This window comes from Alosa alosa, chromosome 5 (genome assembly GCF_017589495.1).
Source record: "Alosa alosa isolate M-15738 ecotype Scorff River chromosome 5, AALO_Geno_1.1, whole genome shotgun sequence".
Taxonomy (NCBI): Eukaryota; Metazoa; Chordata; class Actinopteri; order Clupeiformes; family Clupeidae; genus Alosa; species Alosa alosa.
The window spans coordinates 24,468,492-24,493,881 of record NC_063193.1 but is presented as its reverse complement, the minus strand read 5'-3'; the positions used below and the strand labels follow the sequence as shown (position 1 = coordinate 24,493,881).

General features: G+C 41.2%; 1 protein-coding gene and 1 long non-coding RNA gene across 3 annotated transcripts in view; one reads left to right on the top strand and one right to left on the bottom strand.

Annotated features, from left to right (window-relative positions):
• Positions 1-25,390, top strand: part of LOC125294097 — a 41,588-nt gene that overhangs the window by 10,786 nt on the left and 5,412 nt on the right. For both annotated transcript variants that reach the window (XM_048242461.1, XM_048242459.1), the window contains 6 exons: positions 23,529-23,606; positions 23,722-23,799; positions 23,891-23,974; positions 24,198-24,543; positions 24,882-24,975; positions 25,080-25,313. In XM_048242461.1, coding sequence (XP_048098418.1) covers positions 23,578-23,606; positions 23,722-23,799; positions 23,891-23,974; positions 24,198-24,543; positions 24,882-24,975; positions 25,080-25,313 — 865 coding nt within the window. In that variant the 5' untranslated portion in view covers positions 23,529-23,577. The remainder of the gene's footprint in view (positions 1-23,528; positions 23,607-23,721; positions 23,800-23,890; positions 23,975-24,197; positions 24,544-24,881; positions 24,976-25,079; positions 25,314-25,390) is intronic.
• LOC125294098 lies at positions 449-19,882 on the bottom strand. Its single transcript, XR_007193487.1, has 4 exons — positions 19,828-19,882; positions 19,227-19,287; positions 19,062-19,137; positions 449-505 (listed from the first exon to the last, which is right to left on the bottom strand). It is a non-coding gene; the product is annotated as an uncharacterized LOC125294098 (long non-coding RNA).

The following is a 25,390-nucleotide window of genomic DNA, read 5'->3' as shown; positions in this document are numbered from 1 at the left end:
AGAATTGAAACCACACTCTAAACCCGAACTAGTTGTCATTACTAGAAAATTGTGTGGAAACCGATTGCCTTAAACCATTCTAGTTTTTACAAAACATAAAACTAAACAGGTTTAGTTGTGTCAACTAACAACCTTATGTTGATGCTGTAGACAAATTAAGCTTACATTAGTAGTCTTTACTAAAAATCTTTAGTTCACTTAACTTATTGTTTAAGAAGTTGCAGTTGTATAAAATAACTAGGTTAAAATGCATGTTAAAAAACTCATTAAAATTTGAACTCTGTAGTTCATAAAATATGAAGTTCTGTAGAAAGGCCTGTTGTTTTTTTATTTTAAGATTAGGCTACTGTATTAATTTAACTGTTTTATTAAAAATTTAAGAGAAATTCATCACAATGTATAGGAATGCCTTTTATTATTGATAAATCATGAACAAACAACATTTAAACTCCACATCCACATAAACTCCACTCCACATATTCCACATCCACTGTAGATGAAGAACCTATAAAAAAAAGATGAAGAACCTATAAAAAAGAACACAAGAAAACAACATAGTTGCCAAGTCCGCTTATAATACGCGACTTTGGGCTTGTATTTACGAGAAGTCGCTTGGAAAAATGTGGAGTCGCGGGTTGCGGTTTTTTGGGCTTATTTTTAGAAACTTGGTTGCTTAATGCCAAAAATATCTGCGACTCTGTGCTTCACGTTTTTGTAGGCTGGTCAACAGTAGGCATATTTATTAAGTTAAGATTTAATCCCTTTGGCGATCAATAAAGTATCTATCTATTTATCTATCTATCTATCTGTTTGTCCAATCAGTTCTTCTCATTCACAAGACTAGGGCCTGCTGGCGCGACGCAAGCTCGATGCGGCATCATACCTCTAACATCACGCTGGTAAATCTCAACAACAAAAGTCGATCTGGCTAGTGCAAGTTACGGAGTTTTGCGATAGTAGTAGGCCTACTGGTTCAGTAGTGAGAGTTGGCATAATGTCCACAAAGTGGTCGGCATGGGAAAAAAATACAATCCTGACTGGGAGAGGCAGAAAGAGCTCAAGGATTGATTAAGGCCCCGTTACAGGGGATAACAGTAAGGCTCTTTGCAGGTTCTGTAAGGCAGAAATAAGAGCACACCATGCAGACCTTATGCAGCATGCTCGCACAGAAAAGCATAGAAGGAATGCTAAACCATTCTCATCATCAAGATTAACGGATATTGGATTCACAGTAGTAAAATCATCAACCAAAAGCCAAATGACAGAGCTTCGGCTCGCAACCTATGTGGCATGTCACACGTCTATACGCTGTATTGATTGCTTGGGGGAAATAATTGGCACAGATTGTGACATGGACGTGAGCATTCACCGAACAAAATGTGCAGCACTAATTAAAAATGTCATTGCCCCGTTTATGTTCAACGAACTACTGAAAGATATCGGGGAGTCTCGCTACCCTCTCATCATAGATGAAAGCACTGACATCAGTAGTGTTAAGCAGCTGTGTGCTGTCATCAGGTACTTTAGCACTTCTCTGAAGAAGATTGTCTCCACCTATTTAGGTTTAATAGATTTGAACGGAGAAAATGCCGTGGCCATAGCTTCCACTCTGACTACGTTCCTAGAAAGCGTGGGACTGGATTTCATGCGCTGTGTAGGCCTAGGAACCGACGGCTGCAGTGTAATGGTCGGGAAGAATAACTCCGTGTACACACACCTCCGTGCAAAAAATGAGAAGCTTCAACTAGTTAAGTGTGTCTGTCACTCAATCCAGCTCTGCGCAAGCAAAGCTGTGGAAACACTGCCCAGAAATCTGAGTTCCTGATTTCTCAGTCGCACAGGTGGTTTTCTCACAGTGCGCAGAGACTACGAGAGTTTGCCATAGTATACGAAACCATTAACCCCGGAGAAACACCACTTAAACTTGCGCAGCTCTCTGGCACAAGGTGGCTATCCATCTACGACTGTTGTGTGCGATTGTTGGGTCAGTGGGATGAGCTGAAGTTGCATTTTCAATTGTGCAAGGGACGCCAAACGCTGCTACTGACGCCGAGCTCCTATACCAGATGTACTGCGACCCTATCAATAAGCTGTATTTGCAGTTCCTCATGCCTATCTTGCAGGAGTTCTCAAGAGTAAAACAAACTTTTTCCAGCTGGAGATCGGAAACGCCTTCAAAATGCTCGACTGTCTGCAAACTTTTTTCGTTCCTTGGTGTCAAAAATCCTGACTCCCAACGCCACCCCCCCGTCCGATTCACATCTGATTAATGTTGATTTGGATGACACACGCAATCATATGCCCCTGTGCGCAGTGAACTTTGGGGTGCAATTCACCATCGCCTTGGAGAGGCCAATGTTGATAGTGCTTTAGAGATGGGAATGAAGACCAGATGCCGGATTTTATTTTCGAGGCTGCGAGACAGGTTCAGAACAGGCTGCCAGCCAACACGAACCTGTGGAGGTCCATGGCAGTGTTCAGCCCATCAGTGATGCTATCTCAGACCAAGCCACCGCTATCCACCGTCGCAGTTTTAAAACTGTATACTGGAGATCTAGGAAGCTGGACTCCCAATATCAGGCTGTGCACTTCCATGAGTGGGACACAAAAGAAGACCACCAAGCGGAAGAGTTCTGGGCCGACGTTCTAAATTATAGGGACAGCAGCGGGGAGCAATGTTTCAAAGCCCTTGCACTATTTGCACTTTCACTCCTCGCAATGCCCCTCAGTAACGCCGACGGCGTGGAAAGGGTTTTTTCCCAAATGAATCCGCGGAAATCCAAACTCAGAAACCGCATGGGTCAGAAAACATTGAGTAGCATACTTAGCATTCGCCACGGCCTGCGCATTTAGTGGGAATATGCTGCAAAGGCTTCTCAGCCCCAACAGCGGAGATGCTTCAGAAGTTCAATGTAGGAATGTATAGAGATGGAGAGCAGACTCTGGGACGAAAGTGAAGCAGATGAAGCGAGTGATTTCCTTCTTTAAGGTAGGCTAAATGGAGGCATTGTTTTTCGGGTGCATTTAGGCCATATTAAACTATATTTAAGAGATTGAGAAATAAGTGGTCCTGTATGTTAGGGTACACTCTGACACACAATGACCCAACAGTTTTAACTCAGCGTTTGGGTTGAGAAAATAACCCAGCATTTTTTAGAGTGTATCACTCAGTACTGTCCTTGCCTTCTTCTCTTAAGGCCATATTGTATACTGCAGTCAGAGATGGATAGAGGACAGGATTAAGGATCCTTTGAACAGTTGTGCAGCAGGCTAGTGTTCCAGAGATGGAGAGGACAGGATTAAGGATCCTTTGAACAGTTGTGCAGCAGGCTAATGTTCCAGAGATGGATAGAGGACAGGATTAAGGATCCTTTGAACAGTTGTGCAGCAGGCTAGTGCTCCAGAGATGGATAGAGGACAGGATTAAGGATCCTTTGAACAGTTGTGCAGCAGGCTAGTGTTCCAGAGATGGATAGAGGACAGGATTAAGGATCCTTTGAACAGTTGTGCAGCAGGCTAGTGCTCCAGAGATGGATAGAGGACAGGATTAAGGATCCTTTGAACAGTTGTGCAGCAGGCTAGTGTTCCAGAGATGGATAGAGGACAGGATTAAGGATCCTTTGAACAGTTGTGCAGCAGGCTAGTGTTCCAGAGATGGATAGAGGACAGGATTAAGGATCCTTTGAACAGTTGTGCAGCAGGCTAGTGTTCCAGAGATGGATAGAGGACAGGATTAAGGATCCTTTGAACAGTTGTGCAGCAGGCTAGTGTTCCAGAGATGGATAGAGGACAGGATTAAGGATCCTTTGAACAGTTGTGCAGCAGGCTAGTGTTCCAGAGATGGATAGAGGACAGGATTAAGGATCCTTTGAACAGTTGTGCAGCAGGCTAGTGCTCCAGAGATGGATAGAGGACAGGATTAAGGATCCTTTGAACAGTTGTGCAGCAGGCTAGTGTTCCAGAGATGGATAGAGGACAGGATTAAGGATCCTTTGAACAGTTGTGCAGCAGGCTAGTGTTCCAGAGATGGATAGAGGACAGGATTAAGGATCCTTTGAACAGTTGTGCAGCAGGCTAGTGTTCCAGAGATGGCTGTGTGCACCCAAACATTGGTTCAAGATTTAAAGCATTCTCATGGTTCTCATCATTCTTTGGATGGATGCTGTTAAAGTTTTTATAATTCTTTACATGGATGCTGTTAATGAAGCATAATTTGATATAAGTAGCCTATGCCTGATCTTTATGCTAATATTCTAGGCAATCCATATGTTTTCAGTTTCAAAACGAATTACTTGTAACCTAACCAGGCCTTCATCTAAAGGCCTTCTTCTAAAGGTATTTGCATCCATGTTTAACTGCTTGTTGCTGACTGTTTTTGGCATAATAAACCGGACAGGAACATCTCTCTCTCTCTCTCTCTCTCTCACTCACTCACTCTCTCTCTCTCTAGATATATAGATCTCTAAAAGTTTTAATATATGTTTTGTGGTCAGCTGTGATGCCATGATTTGATCAATGACTGCTTTTATAGGGGGACATCCACCCCTGTGTCATGCTGTCAGGCCCACACGTCATGCTGTCAGGCACACACATGCTGTGCACACATTTTGTGGCAGAATATTGCTTTGATATTATTATAATATTGCTTTGCTTTATTTTTATATTTTATTTGTATATGTTATTTATTTTATTTATAAAAAACTCTCTCTTTATTATTATTAAAATATGCTTTATTTTTATATTTTATTTTTATATTTTATCTTTAAAAACCTCTGTCTCTCTCTGCCCCCCCCACACACATACCTCTCTCCTCTCTCTCTCTCTCTCTCTCTGTCTCTCTCTCCACATACACACACAAATGTGTGTCTTGTACAATGATTTTTAGATTTCTGTTTTGTAAAACTTGAAAAATAAAGTACGTTTTGGCTTTGGAAAAGTAATTGTTTCACTCATTATACAAATAGTCTATGCTGTTTAGGCTGTGGCAGGTTACAGCGACTTTGGGGCACCTTTTTAGGCATTGGGCTTCTTTTGGGCTTCTTTTTGAGGTGAGAGTTGCTTATTTGTCTCGCGAGAGTTGGCAACACTGGAAAACAAATTTTTAGTTCATGTTCATTTACTCAGTTGAAATAAAAGTTTGCTATATCACCTATGAATGCAACACATAAATGAATGAACTTCGGCTAACATTAGCCAAAAGCTAACCAACATGTGCTGCTATGGTTAGCCATAGATATATATACTGTCAGTATATATATCTATGATGGTTAGCTAAGACTGTCTACAGACAGAAACACCAATTTCAATGATAAAGTCTGAATTAAACTAAGTAGCACCAAGAAGGTATATTTACACGAGAACATATGTGATATTGTTATAATCTGCCATACACACCCATTGGAAGGTAGCTACCATGAGCTAACTGTCCGAAAGACTACTAGCATGCTAACAACGAAGCTAATGTTACCTTAGTTTTCCCAGGTAAACAAACATTTAGCTAACTATTGGTCAAACTGAAGATAATTTTCGGTTATTTCATCAGAATTTAAATTTTTCAACAAGTTCATCAGAAAGTTCACCCACCATTTGATGTAGTAGCCTATTTGTCACAGCAGCACGATGCATGGAGTCATTCATGTCTCTGTGTGGACTGAGAAGCAGGAGGAACGGTTGATGGGCAGAATTTTTATTAGACCCCTCCTCTGCCTTGCAAAAACATAACATTTATCGTTGTCTCTGCTTAACATGATCAGTGCATTTCACTTAAATAGTACAATCAACTAATTTCTTTTAGTTATGACATAGAGTTTTCACAAAACACATAAACATTAGTAGTGACCACCTAACATTGTGTAACGTCGGCGCACAAGACCTTTGTTAGCGTTCTCCCACGCAGGGCATGCTGGGATACGGGGGTCAACATTTGGGGTTTATGTCTTTATATCTCCTAAGTTATAAGTGTAAAGTTAGCGTCTTTATTGTGACAAGTTTCCCTTTTAGTTCTCCCTCGTGTGTGTTCCTTTTTGTGTGGGGGGCTGCGTCCTCCCCTGTATGTGTAGTGTGTGTGTCTACTTGACCTGCTGTGGAAAAAAACACTTTGTGTACTTTTAGCCTATTCAAGTTCTAGTTCAAGATCAAGTTTTCTCTGAAAGATTATATCTTTGTTCTTATAAATTGGTGAGTAGTTTTCCCCCGCCTAAACTGACTCAGCAGCATTAGCTTATGTATGGGTGTGCTTTCCTGTGGTGTGCCTGATAAACAGATAAAAAAAGGCAAGTAAGCATTTGCTATGCCAAAATACATGCTCTAGAATAAGTTTATAACTAGATGTAGCGCAAAGCGGTACAAAAATATGACCACCGCTCAGTCCTGCACATTCTCTCCGCGAAAAAAAAAATCACACTTGTCAATTTGTCTCCATCTTCTCCAGCCCCTACTCTTGCAACTTTTGTGTATGTAAATTAGTGGGTGTTTATTTTTGTGTATATGTGCGTTTCTGAGTGTGTTCGCTTGTCAGTGTGTATGTGGGGATAATTAGGTCGTACCTGTGCGCCTGCTTGCCTGCATGCTTGTATGTTTTTATGTGTGTGCATGTGGGTGGGTGGGTGGGTGTGCACATGTGTGTGTGCAAGTGTGTTAGGCTCAGTGGTGGACATTACTTGAGTACATTTACTCAATTACTGTACTTAAGTCCCTTTTTCATGTATCTGTACTTTAGTATTTCAATTTTGTTAAACTTTTTACTTTTACTCCAGTACATTTCGAGGCCAAAGATCTTACTTTTTACTCCACTACATTTTGTGTGTGTCTGATATGGATGAACTTGACACTCTGCTGTCCTCCATCCCTGAGCATGACTGTCCGCTTCTTGTTCTTGGTGATATGAACATCCACTTAGATGCCCCAGGCTCAGCGGACTTTTTGGCCCTGATCCACTCCTTTGACCTCAAACTGGTTCAAAGCCCAGCGACTCACAAAGCTGGCAAAGAGCTTGACTTGATCTTCACTCGGAACTGCAGCACAGACACCCTCATGGTGACGCCTCTCCATCTTTCTGACCACTTCTTCATCCAGTTCAGCCTGACAGAACAGCCTCCGGCTCCTCAGCCGATGGTCACGTTCCGCCGCAACATCCGGAACCTGTCTCCAACGCACTTCTCCTCTGTGGTTGCCTCCGGTCTACCTCCACTCAACACCTTCTCCTCTCTGGAGGTTAATGAGGCCACAGACTCGCTCTGCTCCACACTGACCTGCGTGTCTAGGCGAAGCTGTGCCCTCTTACCACAAGGCCAGCTCGATCCAAACACTCTCATCCATGGCTAAATGATACCCTCCGATCGCATGGCGCACCAAACTCAGAGCCGCGAGAGGAAATGGCACAAATCCAAACTAACTGATGACCTCAAAACTACCAGACACTCCTGACCTCCTTCTCAGCCAGCATCACTGCTGCTAAGGCGGCTTTCTACAATGACAAAATCAACAGCGCTACAGACACTTTCGAAAACTTTTCTCAACCTTCAAATCGCTACTCAACCCTCAGCTGCCTCCTCCTCCATCCAGCCTTACTGCAGATACCCTCGCCTCATTTTTTACAAACAAAGTGGCGGCAATCAGCAGTCAGTTCTCTACATGCCCACTCAACGCATCTGACTCAGATACCGCACTCCTACAACCTCTAGGGACTGCTGGAACATCTTTTTCAGCATTCACGCCTCTCTCCGAGAGTGAAGTATCTAGACTGCTGACATGCAGCTGTCCTACCACATGCTCGCTGGACCCTATACCTACAAGCCTACTTCAGTCCATCAGCCCGACCATCGCTCCAGCTATCACACATGTGATGAATGCCTGCTAACCTCCGCACATTTCCAACAGCGTTCAAAATGGCCCGGGTAACACCGTTACTTAAGAAAGCTTCTCTCAACCCTGCTCAAGTCGAGAACTACCGCCCTGTCTCACTCCTGCCTTTCCTATCCAAAGGCATTGAACGAGCAGTCTCCAAACAGGTCTCTGACTTCCTTTCACAGAACAACCTTCTGGATCCAAATCAGTCTGGGTTCAAAAAAGCGGCCACTCTACCGAAACGGCTCTGCTGTCTGTAACAGAAGCCTTAAAAGAATCCAGGGCGACCGCCGGTCATCAGTACTCATTCTGCTTGACTTATCGGCTGCCTTTGACACGCGGTTAATCACCCGCATCCATCTCTCTATACTCGCTAACATGAGAATCTCGGTTCTGCTCTCTCCTGGTTTGAATCCTACCTCACAGGACGCTTCGTTTAGCATTATCATGGCTTGGTCAGCTATCTGCACCTCACCATCTCACCACAGGGGTCCCCAGGGCTCAGTGCTGGGCCCCCTTCTCTTTGCTATCTACACCACCTCCTTGGGACAGATTATCCGTTCGCATGGCTTCTCATACCACTGCTATGCAGACGACACACAGCTCTATCTGTCCTTTCCACCTGATGACCCCTTGGTTTCAGCACGGATCTCGGATTGCCTCTCAGACATAGCTACATGGATGAAGGCACACCACCTCCAGCTGAACCTCTCAAAGACTGAACTGCTGGTCCTCCCAGCTAAACCTACCATACACCACGACATCAACATCAAATTTGACTCCCTGTCTGTTTCACCTACCAGGACTGCAAGAAATCTAGGAGTTGTTCTCGACAACCAACTAAACTTCTCAGATCATGTTGCCTCAGTCGCCCGGTCATGCCGCCGTTAGCACTCTACAACATAATGGAAAAATCAGGACTTACTTGACTCAAGATGCTACCCAACTTCTGGTTCAGGCAATAGTCATCTCACGACTCGACTACTGCAATGCCCTCCTGACAGGTCTCCCAGCCTGCACAGTGAAACCACTTCAGATGATCCAGAACGCGGTGGCGCGCCTGGTCTACAACCAACCCAAAAGGGCACATGTTACCCCGCTGCTCATCCAGCTACACTGGCTACCTATGGTCCCGCGGCCCGCATCAAATTCAAGGCTCTAACGCTTGCCTACAAAGTAGTCTCGGTTCGCTCCCACCTACTTGAATGCCCTCATACAGACATACGCTACCTCCAGACCGCTGGCTCCTCAGACGAAGCGACGTCTAGCTCTACCACCGTGCGCTCAAGCCAATCCAAACTTTTCTCATCTGTTGTTCCTCGTTGGTGGAACACACTGCCAGTTCCTACAAGGGCAGGGACATCCTTCTCCATTTTCAAAAAACTCCTGAAGACCCAGCTCTTTAGAGAACATCTCCTCTCATAGCAACACTTACAACAAGTCTTACTGATCCTAGCACTCACCAGCCGTCTTGAACTGACACGCAACTGTTAAAAACAGCACTCACTGATGCACTTATTCTTACTGTACTCTAATGTTTTTTAAATTGTCCTAAAATTGTTGAGAATTGCTCTAAAACTTAAACTGTTTACCATGTTGTTAGTCGCTTTGGCAAAAAATGCGTCAGCCAAATGTAATGTAATGTAATGTAATGAAATACAGTTGAAGTTCCTTTTGGAAAAAAGACTGTCCAAATACGTACTTGTATATTTTCTATTAAGCAAGCTAGGCTTTAAATGGTGTTGCCTAACCTATATTATTGTCATATCCACATTTACTGTTCCTTGTTGACCCCTTTTCACAATATTGATGATAATAATGATATGAATATCTGACACTATCAAACACAAAAGGGAACATCTTGATTTGGTCCGAAAGTGTAAAGCATTCAACAAAGAAAGATGTGGTTACTTTGAAGTATCTAAGATAAGATATCACATTTGTTTGTTTTTAGTTCTTTCTACATACAACAATTATTAGCTGATTTTGTCCTTGAATGAAGGAGAAAGGCTCAATAAATGCCTATGGCTGTGCCGAATCATTTCAACAATAGTAAATGCAACATTAGTCATAATACATTTCAGGACTTTTACTTTTTATACTTAAGTACATTTGAAGGCAAGTACTTTTGTACTTCCACTCAAGTGGAAATGTAAAGGAGGACTTTTACTTTTACTTTTACTAGAGTAACATTTGACCACATGTATCTCCACTTTCACTCAAGTACGGGATTTGTGTACTTCGTACTTGAAGTCAACGGTCACAGTGCTGGCTTGAAGTTGACGGTGGGGGCTTAAAACACCATCAAGCCAAACACACACACCGATACACACTCACATAAACACACACACGCACACACATATATCTTGATTTTCCCCTTAGGGATCAATAAAGTATCTATCTATCTATCTATCTATAAACACACACGCGCACACACACATAAACACACGTACACACACACATGCAAACACATATAAACACACGCTAGAGATGCGCGGATGGGCTAACTGCATTACAAAACTTATCATTCATCCGCCATCCATCCGCACCAATGTTTTTTGACCAATTTTCAAAACCGCACCTATAAAATCATCTTTTGGAAATGGATCTTAATGCCTTAAGTAAAAAATGAGGAAATATCCAACCTTTTAAGGACACCAATTTTCTATGTGAATGAATAATGTATCATAAATAAATAAATAATAAATACATGTTCTTCCTTAAAGGTCCCGTATGTAAGAAATGTATTTCAATTAATCATAAAATGGCCCTAATATGTCACTAGACGTTAAGAAATCATGTTCATGTCAAATACTTATATCACTGACAACAGTAGCAGGGTTTCCCGCAGGAAATGTGTTAGTGGTAGGTCGTAGGTCTCGAGGGGGTGTCTGGTATCGGTTGCCGTCGGTGGGGGGGTGTGGGTGTTGGCGTCTTGTTTGTGCGATACACTACAGACTCTGTATATTTACCAATTATTTATTAAACACTACAATTTTAAATAAATACCCAGCTTCTCAAAATAACAGTTAACAAAGAACAAAGTAACAACACCAAACAAACTATACAACACAACAGTATACAAATATTTCAAAATATTTGTGCAATTTTAACAAAGACTATTACAAACTATAGAACAAGTGCAAAAGAAAGTGCAAAACAACTAAATGTGCAAATGTGATCAGTCACTACTTATGGCAGAGCTGACAACTAGCATTGTTACAAAGCCATCCTCCTTGGCTTTAAAAAAGATCATTTCAAGGGCCCTTTGGTAATTGCACTGTTTTACTATTGGACCATTAATGCTTATCTTCATGCAGGCTATCAGACTGTTTACCTGCAGCCTGTTCATAAGTCTGTCCTGATCTATACACGAGAGTGAATGAAGTTTAGATCATTTTATAGTTTTGTGTAATATGGATGGAATTTGGCTGGCTTTTTTAATTAGAGGCGGAGTGGCCGCTCTGTTCCGCTCCCATACCGCTCACACCACAGGTCTGAGGCATGCCCACTAATAAAACCAAGACCGTTAAATTTCAAAGATATTGGCCATATAGTCTAAGTTCGTTGATGGGGATGGAGTTAGCTCAATAATTTAGAAAGCATACGCGTAGGCACGGATGGGCCTGGACGGGCCTAGGCCTGTCTATTGTCAGTCTTGCGCGTCAACACTGTGCTGAGAGCAGGTGGCTGTTTACCGCTTCTCCGGTTAAATTCGGTCAGGTCAATTTAGCTCCCCGGTCCCAAAGAACTAAGAGCAACGGCAATATATTTCACTCAGAACATTTATTTTAAAAGACTGCAACAACAAACAAGCTTGGCAACGTTAACTAAAGGGATCAGTCGGGATTAATTGCCAAAAGAACGAAAATGACAAATCACGCAGTCGGCTATATTTTAAACTTGCGCCAAACGGACGAACCCAGCATCGGTGCGTCGCATAAATTAAAACACAAATTGAAGCAACAACTTGATCATTGGACAACCCTACCACTAAGTCCACTGGACTTTCTTTTCATCACGGAGACTTGGCTTAACAACGGTGATGTAATGCCTTTCGGTGAACTTTGCCCTCCTAAGTGCAGCTTCTTCAATTCCCCCAGGTCTACTGGTCGTGGAGGTGGTCTAGTAACTGTGTTTAAAGACTGTTTTAATTGTAGAATTATACCAACTGATGTTTACTCTACTTTTGAGGTTCAACTTTTTAAAATGCATGCTAATCCCCCTGTCCTCTGTGCATTAGTGTACAGACCACCTAAAATTGGTTCTAAATGTATTCAGGAATTCTCTGACCTTTTATCAGTCATGGCCACTCATTCTGACAAATTATTGATTCTTGGGGATTTCAACATTCACATCTGTTGCCCATCAAAACCTTTGGTTCATGAGTTTTTATGCATAGTGGACTCTTTTGACCTCACTCAATCAGTGATGGCACCAACACATCAGAAAGGCCACACTCTAGACCTTATACTTTCCTCTGGCTTCTCTGTGTCTAATTTAGAAATTGTTGATATTGGTATCTCTGACCACTCTATGATTTTGCTGATTATGCTCTGATACGGAAGAATTAGTTAATCTCTTCAACACTTCCTGTTCCGCTACTCTAGACTGTGTTGCACCTTTAAAACTAAAACGGTTAAAAACCAACTCCACTCCCTGGTTTAATGATTCTACCCATTCTCTTAGACAAGTGTGTAGGAGAAATGAGCGAAAATGGAAAAAAGACGAACTCCAAGTCTCTTTTAGATTCTCTAAAGATGTACCAAAAGTCTGTTAAGTCAGTTAAGTCAGCTAGACAAATAGCTAAATTAAAGCCCTGGCTCTCATATACTGACTTAGAAACTGTAATCCATGTTTTTGTTACATCTAGGCTGGACTATTGTAACTCTCTGTATTTAGGTCTGAACCAATCTACCCTTGCTAGACTTCAATTAGTCCAAAATGCAGCAGCTAGGCTTCTTACTGGAACAAAGAAACATATGCAAATAAGTCCTGTGCTGGCCCAACTCCATTGGTTACCTGTCAATTACAGAATTCATTTTAAAGTTTTACTTTTTGTTTTCAAAGCCCTAAATGGAATGGCACCACAGTATATCTGTGACCTTTTAAGTCCCTACTGTCCTTCTAGGCCACTGAGGTCTTCCTCACAACTTCTCCTATCAGTCCCAAAGGCAACCCTTAAAACTAAAGGTGATAGAGCTTTTTCTGTTGCTGCCCCTAGACTCTGGAACAATCTCCCTATAGAAATTAAGTCCTCTCCCACAATCAGTAGTTTTAAATCAAATTTAAAGACCCATCTATTTTCTTTGGCCTATAATGTTAATTTCTCCCCTTGTTTGGTTGTTTATTTTTATTTAATTTTTTATTTATTTCATCTTATTTCTATTTCTTTTCTGCATTATATTAACTGGCATCTAACTTTACTGTACATCTTTCTCTAGGCCTATAGTAGTAGTAGTTTCAGTAACCATATGTTTATTTTTATCTATAATCATAATCTGTTTATTATTATTATTATTATTTTGTATTTTCATTTATTTTATTTTTTTTGTCATTTATGTCTTTATTTTTTGTTTTTATTACTGTTTTTTTTTTATTTTTGAGCACCTTGGGTCAATAACATTTGTGTTTAAGTGTGCTATATAAATAAATATGACTTGACTATATGACTTGACTTTCCATAGGCCTGCAACGTTTATGACATAAAAAGTGGAATATGAACGCATTTCATCACACCTGACCAGTGGCGTCATGCCCATTGAAATAAAGGGGGCACGTGCCCCCTCGGATTTTTCCTCCCTTCTTGATCATAACTTGGTTCCTATTACGCTCCATAATAAGCCAGAGCCTATAACGACTCAAATGCATTCTTCTGGATGTGGAATAAACCGTCCCAAAATAGCTGAGGACCGGTCAACATTAGCCCTTTTCCTAAAATTGGTGTCTATGTATGTTCCTGTAACAACTCACACGCGCATTGAGCTTGAACAGTTGAACTGTTACAGTTACAGTTTAAACAGATACAGTCAATGGTGTTGAAGTGGTAAGTAGTCTAGCTAAGCAATAAAAAGTAGTGAAATTATTTGTGGTTGACCAGGAAATTTTGACTTGGCGATCAAATAGTTAGAACTATGGATTTGATGTTGGCCGCGAATTCAGAGCATTACGTTAACGTTAGCCTACATGGTGTCAGTGTAACGTACCTAGGCTACTCTTACACATATTACAAATATTTGGCAAAGTCTCCTGGTTCAGTTGTTTCCAGTTTAATAGAAACAAGGATGTTAAATTTGCAGTGACTAGGCTACAAAATCCAACCTAATAACATTAGGCCTACCAAGGCATTGCGTTGGATGTTTCTCAATCTCCACTTGTTCTCTTCACTTATGTGGCTAATCCATGTAGTGAAAAGGGATAGGCCTAGTCTTTTAAAAGGAGGCCTAAAGTTGTTTTATATAAATAGGATTGCTATGACCGTGATGTAGAGGGCAAGAAAGTATAATAGTCTCTCTCTCATGTGCTCATAACTTAGGTTATCAGGTCACTTGCTCATGATTTGCAGGTAGCAACTTACAAATGAGGTAGGCCTAGCCTATTGCTTGCCATAATGGTAATGAAAAATATATTACTAGTAGTAAAATATTCAAATATTTAGTGTTACTCAGCACCTGTCAAACTTCGTTCAAAGTCCTTCATCACATGAATTAAGATTAAACTAATTCAATTTCTGAGCACCACAAAGTCAGACCTCAGCAACTTTTTTAATGTAAGATTGTTCTTAGGTCACATATCAATCAAATCATAACAACTGCAATGGTGCTGTTTTTAAAATCATGTGTAGTATGCCTAAGTGTAAATGTGTGTGTCTAAACATGCTTTAATGAGCTTACAGTTCTTTCACCAACCTATCTGTTTTACATTAACTTACAAAATAGATACTTTAGCTTAGTCCTCAGATAGATGAGGGTTGCTGCTTGCTCTGTTAAGGTATTTCTGTCCCTTCCAAACTGCATTGAAATGGTATGTTTAGCAGCCAGAATTTCAAAATTTCCAGGGGGAGAAATCTCCTGCATTTGATGCTGAAAGGGAAGTGGACCTAGGACAAATCCTCAGCTATGAACTGATTAATGTCCCTGCACTGTAGCTATTACAGATAGCAATGGTTATTTGTGAAGTGGAAATAAGTCTATCCTCACTCAAGTGCTGTCTAGCAATGTGGAATGTCCAGTAGTGATCACTGCAAAAACTGCTCATTCAATAGATGCTCAAGATCTAGTTACGTCTTTAGGACACCCATCTGACTGCAGTACATTTAAGAAGTATGCAGGAAAGTTTGTAAGAAACTTTTGTATTGTTATTTGGTATTTGTTATGTGGTAGCAAATGATGTTAACTATCAAAGAAAGACCTAATGTAGGAATGCACACAGATATTGCAACAGATAATGGTGTAGGCCCATCTGATTGAGACCTGAGTGGTTGAAACATACTTATTAAATTACACTGGGAGCAAAGAAGACTATCTTAACTTTTTTCCCTTTGCAACTGTCATAGAATTCCATAAACACGGGAAGGCCTACATCAGATGGCCTAAAGATTAGGCTCTTCTGCATTGCATTAAGTGATTTGCATGCAGTAATTTGAACACTGACCTTGACCTTGCCTACTTTGGCTATTTAAAGGTCATTTATTGCCAAAATACCACACAATATAAATGAGCTATAACAAACAATAAATGACTTAATCACACACAAACTACTATTTTACTGACTACAAAAATAATAATTGTGTAGGAAGTTTAGAAGTTTAAAACCCAGAATTGACCAAAAGTGCACCAAATTCAACACAAATGACTCAATACACTTGGAGGAGGCCTGCGTCCTTTCTTTTCCAGATATTTTAGGATTTGGATATTGTTTCAGTATCGAGTATTAAGATATTTATGGCAGGTATTGTATTGAAGTCATAATTTTGGTATCGTGACAACACTATGCCAGAGCCACTCTGTTTTCTAGATGTCGAGGATCGGAGGCTCTACCTTAAACCAGTGATGCTGCTCAATGGCATATTAGAAGAGCACATTATCAAGCTCTAGTATGGAGGCAAGCACATACCAAATCCAGTGTTACTAGAAGTAAAATGTTTTTTACTTGTCGGTTGTAGCTGACGGTAGATGCATTAGGCTTATTCCCACTATCTAAGTTCTTGTGTACTGTAGGATATATTCTGAGTTGAAGGTTATCTGTGCAACTTGTTATTGTGATGAAATGCATAAAACACCACGACTCACTAGCAATAAAAATATGGTTGTGTTTTGATTAGAATTTCCGAGTTACATGTTAACTGTAATCATGTTTCCATTAAATATGTTAATAAACTATAGTATGGCTTCTTTAATGCTCAAACATGTATTTAGAGAACACTTGTATTTGGTTTTAGTGATTACTTTTGAAATCAACCCAATTTAGGGAAAAATAAGCTAAAATGCTGATTATGCTGCTTAGAACTCAGAATTGAGCTTGGTAAACAAAATATTCAGAATCAGCACCCTCAAATTAGGTAAGAAGGGTGGTTTACCAACTTTTCCTCAAATTTGCCGTCAGAAGTTCTCTTCTGTGAAGCTGCTCTCCCTCTATTCGCGATTTGACTGATTCTTGAGAACAAGGAGCGAGATATTTGCACCGCTCACTAGCTCTGATTCGGAGGCATATCACATATGTAAAGATTATAAAATCTGATTATTTTTCGATTCATGACACGTTTCTTCTTATTTTTTAATGCGTTCTGCGGAGAAGGGAGATCGGCGTTGGTCACGTTTCTTTGACGACGTAGTTAAGGCGGCAGGGTGGTTTTGCCAAGGCGGCCGCCTTGACTGCAAAGTGCTGCGGGAAACCCTGGAAATAAAAACGGCCTCATTGCTAACATTAGCAGCTAGCAATGCATTATCAGAGCCCGTTTCTCTGCCATTATGCTGAGACACTGAGAAAAACAACATTAGCACGCCCATTATGGCAATGTGAAACGTAAGTTAATTGAGACAGCCTCGGTAAAAATGATTCCTCATTCGTTCTTCGCGTATACTGTGGACTACACATGCTGCAAGTTGACCTGTATGCCCATTGCTGATGTTATTATGACCGCCGCGCAGCGAAGCACATGCACACAATTCAAGAATTTCTCAGAATTATGAACAGGCAAGATGGGGGTGGGGCTGTATAAAATGAATTTTACATGTGACATCTATGAACTAATCATGTTTTGGTACTTGTTGTCTAGCAGATACCAGTGAGAATTGAGTGTGGATAATGCAATTTAGTGAGACAGTTAGAATCATATTGGCCTTTCAGCGTGATTTATTTTTGTGGAAAAAATGTGCTGGACTGGGCGGCGGTCATATTTTGTACCGCTCTGCGGTACATCTAGTTTAGTTAGTCTCAATCTTTTCTGATGGGACTGAAAACAACCCTGTGATAGCCATTGGTGATATTGAACGCCGTCATGGCGTAATTTCCCCCGCGTTATACTCGCTGTGGCAAATGTGTTGGTTATTTGTTAGCCTACTTAAGACAAAAACGTCTCTTCAGCTATTATGGCCCCAGCACCTCAACCCCCAGTAAGAGACCGTGGAAGAAGCAACACCTGACTGCACCCAGGGGCGGACAATTGCCTGGGGCCTCGGCCACCAGGGGGCCTCGTCATCCCCATATCGTTTTTTTTTTTTTTTTTTTTTTTTTTAATAAATGATCACCGCATCCAAACAATATATTCTAATCCATAATAAAGATTGAAAAAATTTTTTGCCTCATGATTGCTCATAAACTCATCATAAAATCAAATGACTGCAGGTCCGCTTCCTGTCACCAAAGCAGCAACTAGCTAGCTTCTAGTCTGAACGACGTCTTGGTGAGGTGTGGAGTTGAGCGATTGACAGCAGCCATGGAACGTTTCCAGAGTGGAAGTGATAAACGAAAAAGAAAAAGGGAGGAGGAAGAATTTAGAAAGAAATTGCCTAAATTAACCAACTTATTCCAGTCGAAGAATTCTTCCACGGAAGAAAGTAATTTGGACAGTGATGCATCGACATCTGCAACATCTGCTGAGCTGGGTGGTGTAGCTAATGCTAGCTGCAGCAGCTGTGGTACTGATGCACCACCACCGGCAACTTGTACTAGCCTACATATTCTTCTACTGATGATGATGATGATTATGATGTTGATCTAAGTGAAACAGACGTGAGGGACAAGATCACTGTCACTGCCGAAGTCCGCACTGGTGCTTTTGGTGCTGCTACAGACACCATTTCGGTAGCAGAAGCTTTGGGTGCAACGAAACCAGTAACATGAGTAGCCCTAACACGATACCTAGTAGCACTACAGTTATCAGTGACGACCAAAGATTGTTTTTGACGACCCTGCGTTATGGCAAGACACCGTAAGAGATGCAGAGCGAGTTGAATCGTTAAAAATGGCCCCGTGCAAATTAATAATTTTGAATTCCTCAAAAATGCAGATAACCACCCAGAAGATTCACGGTTGAACATTATTACATGACCATGAAAAATGGAGAAAAAATAAACAGAAAACAGAATAAACAGAACAGAAAAGGGCTAGTTTATTCGGTCAGTGCATAGGCTGTTTATTGTTTTGGATGTCGGCTTTTTGGAAGATTGAACACCTTATTTAGTTTGCACGCACACACTCTCTCTCTCCCTCTCTTCTACACATAGCCTACACGGACAGATAGCCTTCACCTCTCTCTCTCTCTCTCTCTCTCTCACACAGACCGACACACACACCATTGATAATTGTAGCCTAATACTTTCAAAGGTTTTTACTACCGTTTCTTGATTGTCAGGCGCGTAGCAAGCGTGGGGGATGTGGGTGTTATAACGTACACACTTTTGCTGGAACACGATTCTATCCCCCACACTTTTTGACAGATTAAAATGAAAGTAAAATTTGGAAATAAACGCTCCCGTAAAGAGTTGGAACCAGAGTGCGAATTACCCCACCATAATTGGGGGGTAGGCCTGCTCTTTCACTTCTTCTATGACCATCATGGTCCATTACCATATCAATCCCCACCGTGATCACCAAGTGCAACATGTGTTGTGTAACACACATACATGCGACAAACTGATAATCAGTAGACTACAGAATATTTAATCTTTCTTATACTGTATATCCAAAAGAGAACTGTTTTGATCAACTCTGACCTCATAGTGTCGTCTCCCTGCGGCCTGCTCACAGCTTTCATCATTGTGCCTCTCCCGTCTGCTGGGCACCCCTTTCCTTAACACATGAACAGTGTATAAACCTAACTGCACCTACACTTTTAATGTAATTGTTTGTAGATCTTAGTGTTAATATTTCCTGCTTACTCTTTTAGCTCCAAAAAAGTGCCTGATGTCTCTGTGCCTTTTCCTTTTCTTCATAGTGTCTCTTTGAATAAAATAAAATCCTAGTTTCATTAAGATAGTAGCCAGGGTAAACTACATTTATCAAACTAAAAATATGAAATAATAGAATGTAAAAAACAATACCAACCAATTAAAAACAAATTCAAATACTAGCACATATTTAGCCTAGGCTACTTGGGTCTTTTTATGTTTCCACAGGTTTCACTCAGGCTATTATGTAGGCTTAGCTACATCAGACCGTCTTGTGCATATCGGTATAGAAACACAGGATCTGTGCCAAACTAATTTCAAAAGGCCACAATAATTTATTTAAGATAAAATGAGAATGGACACGTAGGCTATGGAGTTCATCTCCTTGGAAATGACAATCGATTTTACCTCACCACAATGTAAAGCTTTATTTAAATAGAGAATTAACTTGCTAACTAACCTAACCAAGGTCCACTTTACTAGTGGGTAAGTAAGTAGCAGGTAAGTAGCCAGTAGCCAACAAAACACGTTTATAAATGAAGGTTGTAAAATAACACATTTTCAAAAAGCTAGACGTCAGCTAGCAACTTACATTTACCCATGCACGTCAGCAGCAAACCGAATATAGCCTGCTGGAGGAATTTACCTAGCGTTTTGTCATTCAATGTTGACACTTGCTCAGTTGCTTCTAGCGCATAGGTGGTTAAAAATGGTACGATCCACAATAGGGGTGTCTGAAATCGCTTTACATTAAAATGTTCCTACAGTGATAATAGGAGTTGACTTGTATTGTAACTGTAATGATATTTTTTCACAATATCAGAAAAGTTATCTGACCCCCCCAAAACTGATATTTCTGTCTCTTTGCGGGGGGTACTGGGTCTTCATTGGGGGGTATAGTACCCCCTGATCTATGGGCCGTCAACAACAAAAACTCTAATCGTGAATTAAATAAATAGCCCCGTAGAAGAGACCTTTGTGTCCATTGTGTGCATTAACGGCAGCGCAAGAAAATCTGACGTGATCTGGGCAGGTTTAGAATCATTTGTTGCAAAATGTTGCAATTTCAATTATCCTCTACGCTATTATGCATTGCTGTTTCGTGCTTCTACTAACTAGCCTTAGCGAAATAAGTGTACAGAAGGACAAATGGATTAGAAGTTTCTTTAGAGAAAAAAAGGGCAGAGCAGGGACAAGAAGTGGAAACTCAGTGTGTCATCATCTCCCGCAACCCAGGAGGACATTTCGATCAGCTCAGTTTCAATATATCGTGATTTACTATTGAATCAGATGCGCAGTAAATATGGTAAACCTGACCTCGTTTGAGGGGGCTTCCAAGCAATGCATTTTGGGCTTGATTTTGACAGAATGGAACTTTTTCTTTGGGCAAAAGTTCGTGATAGCTTACACAACCCAAATGCATTGCTTTCAAGGCACCCATAGCCCATTAATTGAAGGGGATGACGTCCAAATGTTTATCCCGAGACGAACGCTCACACCTGTGCACTTGACAGAGGTGCATGACGATGTTTATTCTACAGGCTATTTTAATGTCATATTTTGGGTGTTGTGTGTGGTGCACTTTGGCAGAAGAGACGTTCTCCTTACACGGTCTTTAAACATCAAAATATTCAGAATGCCGTGACGTGAGTCATTACAATTGGCCTTCCTTTTCATTCTCAAAATAGGTTAAAATTGCATGTTCATCAGCCCGATTTTCAAAATCTCTAGGGGGAGAAACCCCCGAACCCCCCGGCAAAAAGGACTTTAACTTCTGTGCTCTAGCCCCGAATGTTTTAAATAGCTAGCGACGCCCCTGCCCGGTGCTTCACACGTCTGATCATTTGCAGTAAGATGGTATGGAACCGCGGACGGGGAAAAAAACTAGGCTAAAAGTTTCCCCAATCAGAAATACTTATTCATTTGGTGTCATCAACTATATAGAAATAGCCCAGTCAGCACACATACGTCTCCAAGACGTTTGGAAAAGATCTGAACAGCTTAATTACATCGCGTTCCATTTAGAACGTCTTATTTGATCTGATCACAAACGTCGGCGGCATTTCATTGTCAGTGTGTCAGTGCCAGTGCTACATCTATCGTAATATCTTAAATACGATCGCGTTCCATTTAGAACATCTTATTTTGATCTTAACGGCGGCGTCAAGACACATTTGAGTTCTACATCTGAGAACTAAGATTTCCAGCATGTAGGCCTAGAACTCAAATAGAACGCTTATGAGCGTTCATGCAATGTGTGCGTCCCTGCAGCAAGTGAAACTGGAGGTAACGTGGGCTAGAAGCAACAATAGTTTAAACAACAACGTGGCTTTTTGTAACTATCAATGGCAAAAGTATAGAAATGGCTAATCATAATCTTTAAATTTACATTAAGCTGGCTATATGCAACACAATTTATTTATATTCCCTTTGCATATGTTTGGGTAGACTTCAAACGTTTTTGAATTTGAGCTTACAGTTCTGTCACTATTCTGTGTCATTTACATTTATTTAATAGATATTAGTGATACCTCGAAATTAGGCTGCTGTCTGTTAGGCAGTTTATTGTAGCCTGCTAACCCATATGCACAAAACATAATTTCTGAAATGACTTCTTGATTTATAACATGAGATATGTCTCCAGGTAGGGTATAGTGTCAAATAGTGAAGTGATAGCAGGTAGATCATGTAGGCCTCACATGAGCCCCACATATAAGGGGCACTGCTTCTTCTGTCCCTCCCAAACAGGGATAGATTACTGCACGGGCCTACCGGGCCCAGGCCCAGGGGCCCTGAAGCCCAAACCTTTGCATGGAATCATTGCCTCAATATCAACAAATCAGGATGTAGGCTATGAATCTGATTGAATTTAGTATTGGCCATCCCCAAAATGCACCAGAATACAGGATATCACATCAAACAAATTAAACATTTTCTGGGGGAGGACCCCCAAACCCCCCCTCCCACATATACAACAATAAGTGGGGGGCCCTTAGTACATCTGGGCCCGCCCATGCTCCCGCCCATGCTCCCAATCAGAATTTAATTTTTTTTTCGGGGGAGAATCTCCCGGACACCAATATAGTCCGCACCCCTCTCAGAAAATACTTACAATGTCCCTGTAGGGAGTTATTTATAATTTGGCCGGATTGTTTCATTTTCCTATCCCACAACCCACAACGTCCCATTATTACAGAATAAAGAGTGTTTTAGTTTTAGGGTTATGGTGTGTGTGTGTGTGTGTGTGGGGGTGGTATGAAGGTATATTGGGTGCAAAAGTGGCGAGCACATTTAACTGCAGATTTTGCATGTGCACACTAAAGTCATAAATGTGTAACAGTAAAGTTGAAGTTGTACATATTTTTTTATATCTTGTTAACACAAAATAGGGGCTACGGGTTCACAAATCCTTTTTACAGGTACACAAATCCTGTGAGTCACAACTTTCAAGAGTCATGGACACTTTTGCTCCAATCGTTGCAGCGCAGTTGGTGCGAAACACATTTGCACATCCGAGCAGGCAATGGTAGTCTGAGCGCGATCCAGATCCGGCCGCCTTGTTTTCTCGATCGATTCGCTCGACGTGCACACATACAAATCTTTTTGCTCCTATTATATCACCTATCCAGGAGCAAAAGTATCGTCACTCGTAGAAGCAGATTCGAGCACGTGTATCAATTGACTTGTAGTCGTGCAAGAAAATCAAAGCGAACTGTAGAATTTTATTAATGAGAAATTATTTCACAGATGCACAACTTCGAATGCATTAGTTCACATTTGGGTTTACAAATGCACGAATGTTGTGCATGTTCTCAGATTATGAAACACGGATGTGCAAATGTGTTTCGCACCAACTGCGCTGCAACGATTGGAGCAAAAGTGTCCATGACTCTTGAAAGTTGTGACTCACAGGATTTGTGTACCTGTAAAAAGGATTTGTGAACCCGTAGCCCCTATTTTGTGTTAACAAGATATAAAAAAATATGTACAACTTCAACTTTACTGTTACACATTTATGACTTTAGTGTGCACATGCAAAATCTGCAGTTAAATGTGCTCACCACTTTTGCACCCAATATACCGTCATGGGGGGGGTCTCGGAGGGGCCTCGGAATCCTTTGCCTTGGGCCTCAAAGTGTCCAGGTCTGCCACTGACTGCACCATCACTTTCCAGTATTGGATGTGCATCGTCTGAAACACTTTTAAATCAGTCAGTAGTCAGGACCACATTGTTTTAATTTCCATTGCATAATTGGAACCATTTTTGGTCTAAAACAACTACACCATTTACAGAGAGGACCTGCCACCTATTGAGAAAAGACTGGAAGAGGATGAGCGCACCATGGATGCCTCTGAGGTTCTGGAGGAAAGGTAGATAAAGCCTCTCAAGCTTCCTAATATGCCTAATGATAAGAAATTATGTTGAACATGTACTCGTTTAAAAAAAAAAAAAATCTATTGTGACCGGTGAATTGTTTTCTTTTAGTCTACAGAACATGAGCATCCAGGATGCTGAAACCCAGCTCATGAATGAGCAGGAGATAAATGACCTAATGAACAGTGTGTAAGTTCCACTGGGTTTGACTGTATATTGTGTAACAAGATGTTCTGCTGTGTATTAATTAACCAATATCATTTTCTATCAAATTTACCAGAATTGATTGGGGTGACAGTAATGATGAGGAGATTGAAGCAGATGACAGTGAAGATGAGGACTATGTCCCTCGTATTTGTATTCGGTATGTTACCATTGGATCCTTACAGATTATTCACAATACACCCTCAGACATTCATTCAATGAAATACGTAAACACATAAAGATAAAATATGTTAGTGCTTTAGAGAATTCCTGGTCCCTGTAGTACCTCAAAGATAACCCCCTCTCTGTATTTGCCATTTTTATTTTGTTTATCTGATTGGCTTTCTATCTGTAATTGGGAAATATATCTTTCATGTCTTTAGGTTGGATGGAGCATTGCAGGCACCACCATGCCTTGACAATCTGCCTGTGATAGATGCCAGTGAGACAGTACATGACATCCCGGATGTAGAGCCTCCATCAGTCACCTTACCTCCACTTCAACAACCTGACTTTCCTGATACACTGTGCGTCATGACTGAAGATGACCTAATCGGGAAACGGGCCTCCATCACTTATGAGGACTGTTTGAAGCAGCTTGCAACATTCCTTGTGCTTCCAGTCCAAAGATGCCCATACACATGTGACGTCAGCCAAGTGGAGTGTCAGTGTCGCCCTCCATTTGAAGTTTCCTTTACGCGCAGGGGTACTGCAAGCATCATGGAATGGGTAGGTGTTATAATCATACTACATTGCAAATAAGTGTCGGTTAGTGTTGGAGGCAATGGTCATACGTTGACAGTGGTTTTGTGAAACTCAATTAAGCTTCTAGAGTTGTAGTTCCACTTAGTGGAAGCAATTGTTCCAATTATTGTCAGACCTGCCCTGTTGGCCACACTGTATGGAGATGGAGCTCACAGCCCACTGTGAGGTACGGGATGCTGGCAGGGGACTTCATGTTGGCAAGCAACATTCTACTTTCAGGAAGCAACTACGCCAAAGTCTCGCTTCTGTTTCAGTTCATGAACATGGGGATGGTAGACCGTAGTTCCTTTTTCACAATTCAGGACACGTACGGTATAGACACTGTAAAGGAGTTTTGGGAGGAGAGGAGGGCTGAGGCAATACATCGCCTAAAAGACAGAGATGTGGTGATAGTAGGTAATGTACTGTACATGTTTTATTAATTTAAGCTAGAGTAGTATGTTGATATGTCAATTTGATGTTCTGTGAAAATCCTTGATTCTTGTTTACAAATTGAATAGCGGATGGAAGAATGGACAGCCCTGGACATTGCGCCCAGTACTGTACATACACTGCCATGGAGAACGAATCCAGGGAAATCCTCTCCGTCATCACTGTGGACAAAAGGGAGACTGGGCGAAATTCTGTGATCATGGAGAGAGAGGCATTTGTGCGGACAGTGGACACTCTTTTGAATGAAGTCAAACTAGTGGAGGTCTGCACTGATGCCCATGTCCAGATCTCCGCACTAATGAGTAAGTTGGTACTGAAATTGTGTGTTACTTGTAGAATTAGAACTTTTTTGGAGGGGAGGGGGCATTACTATACTAAT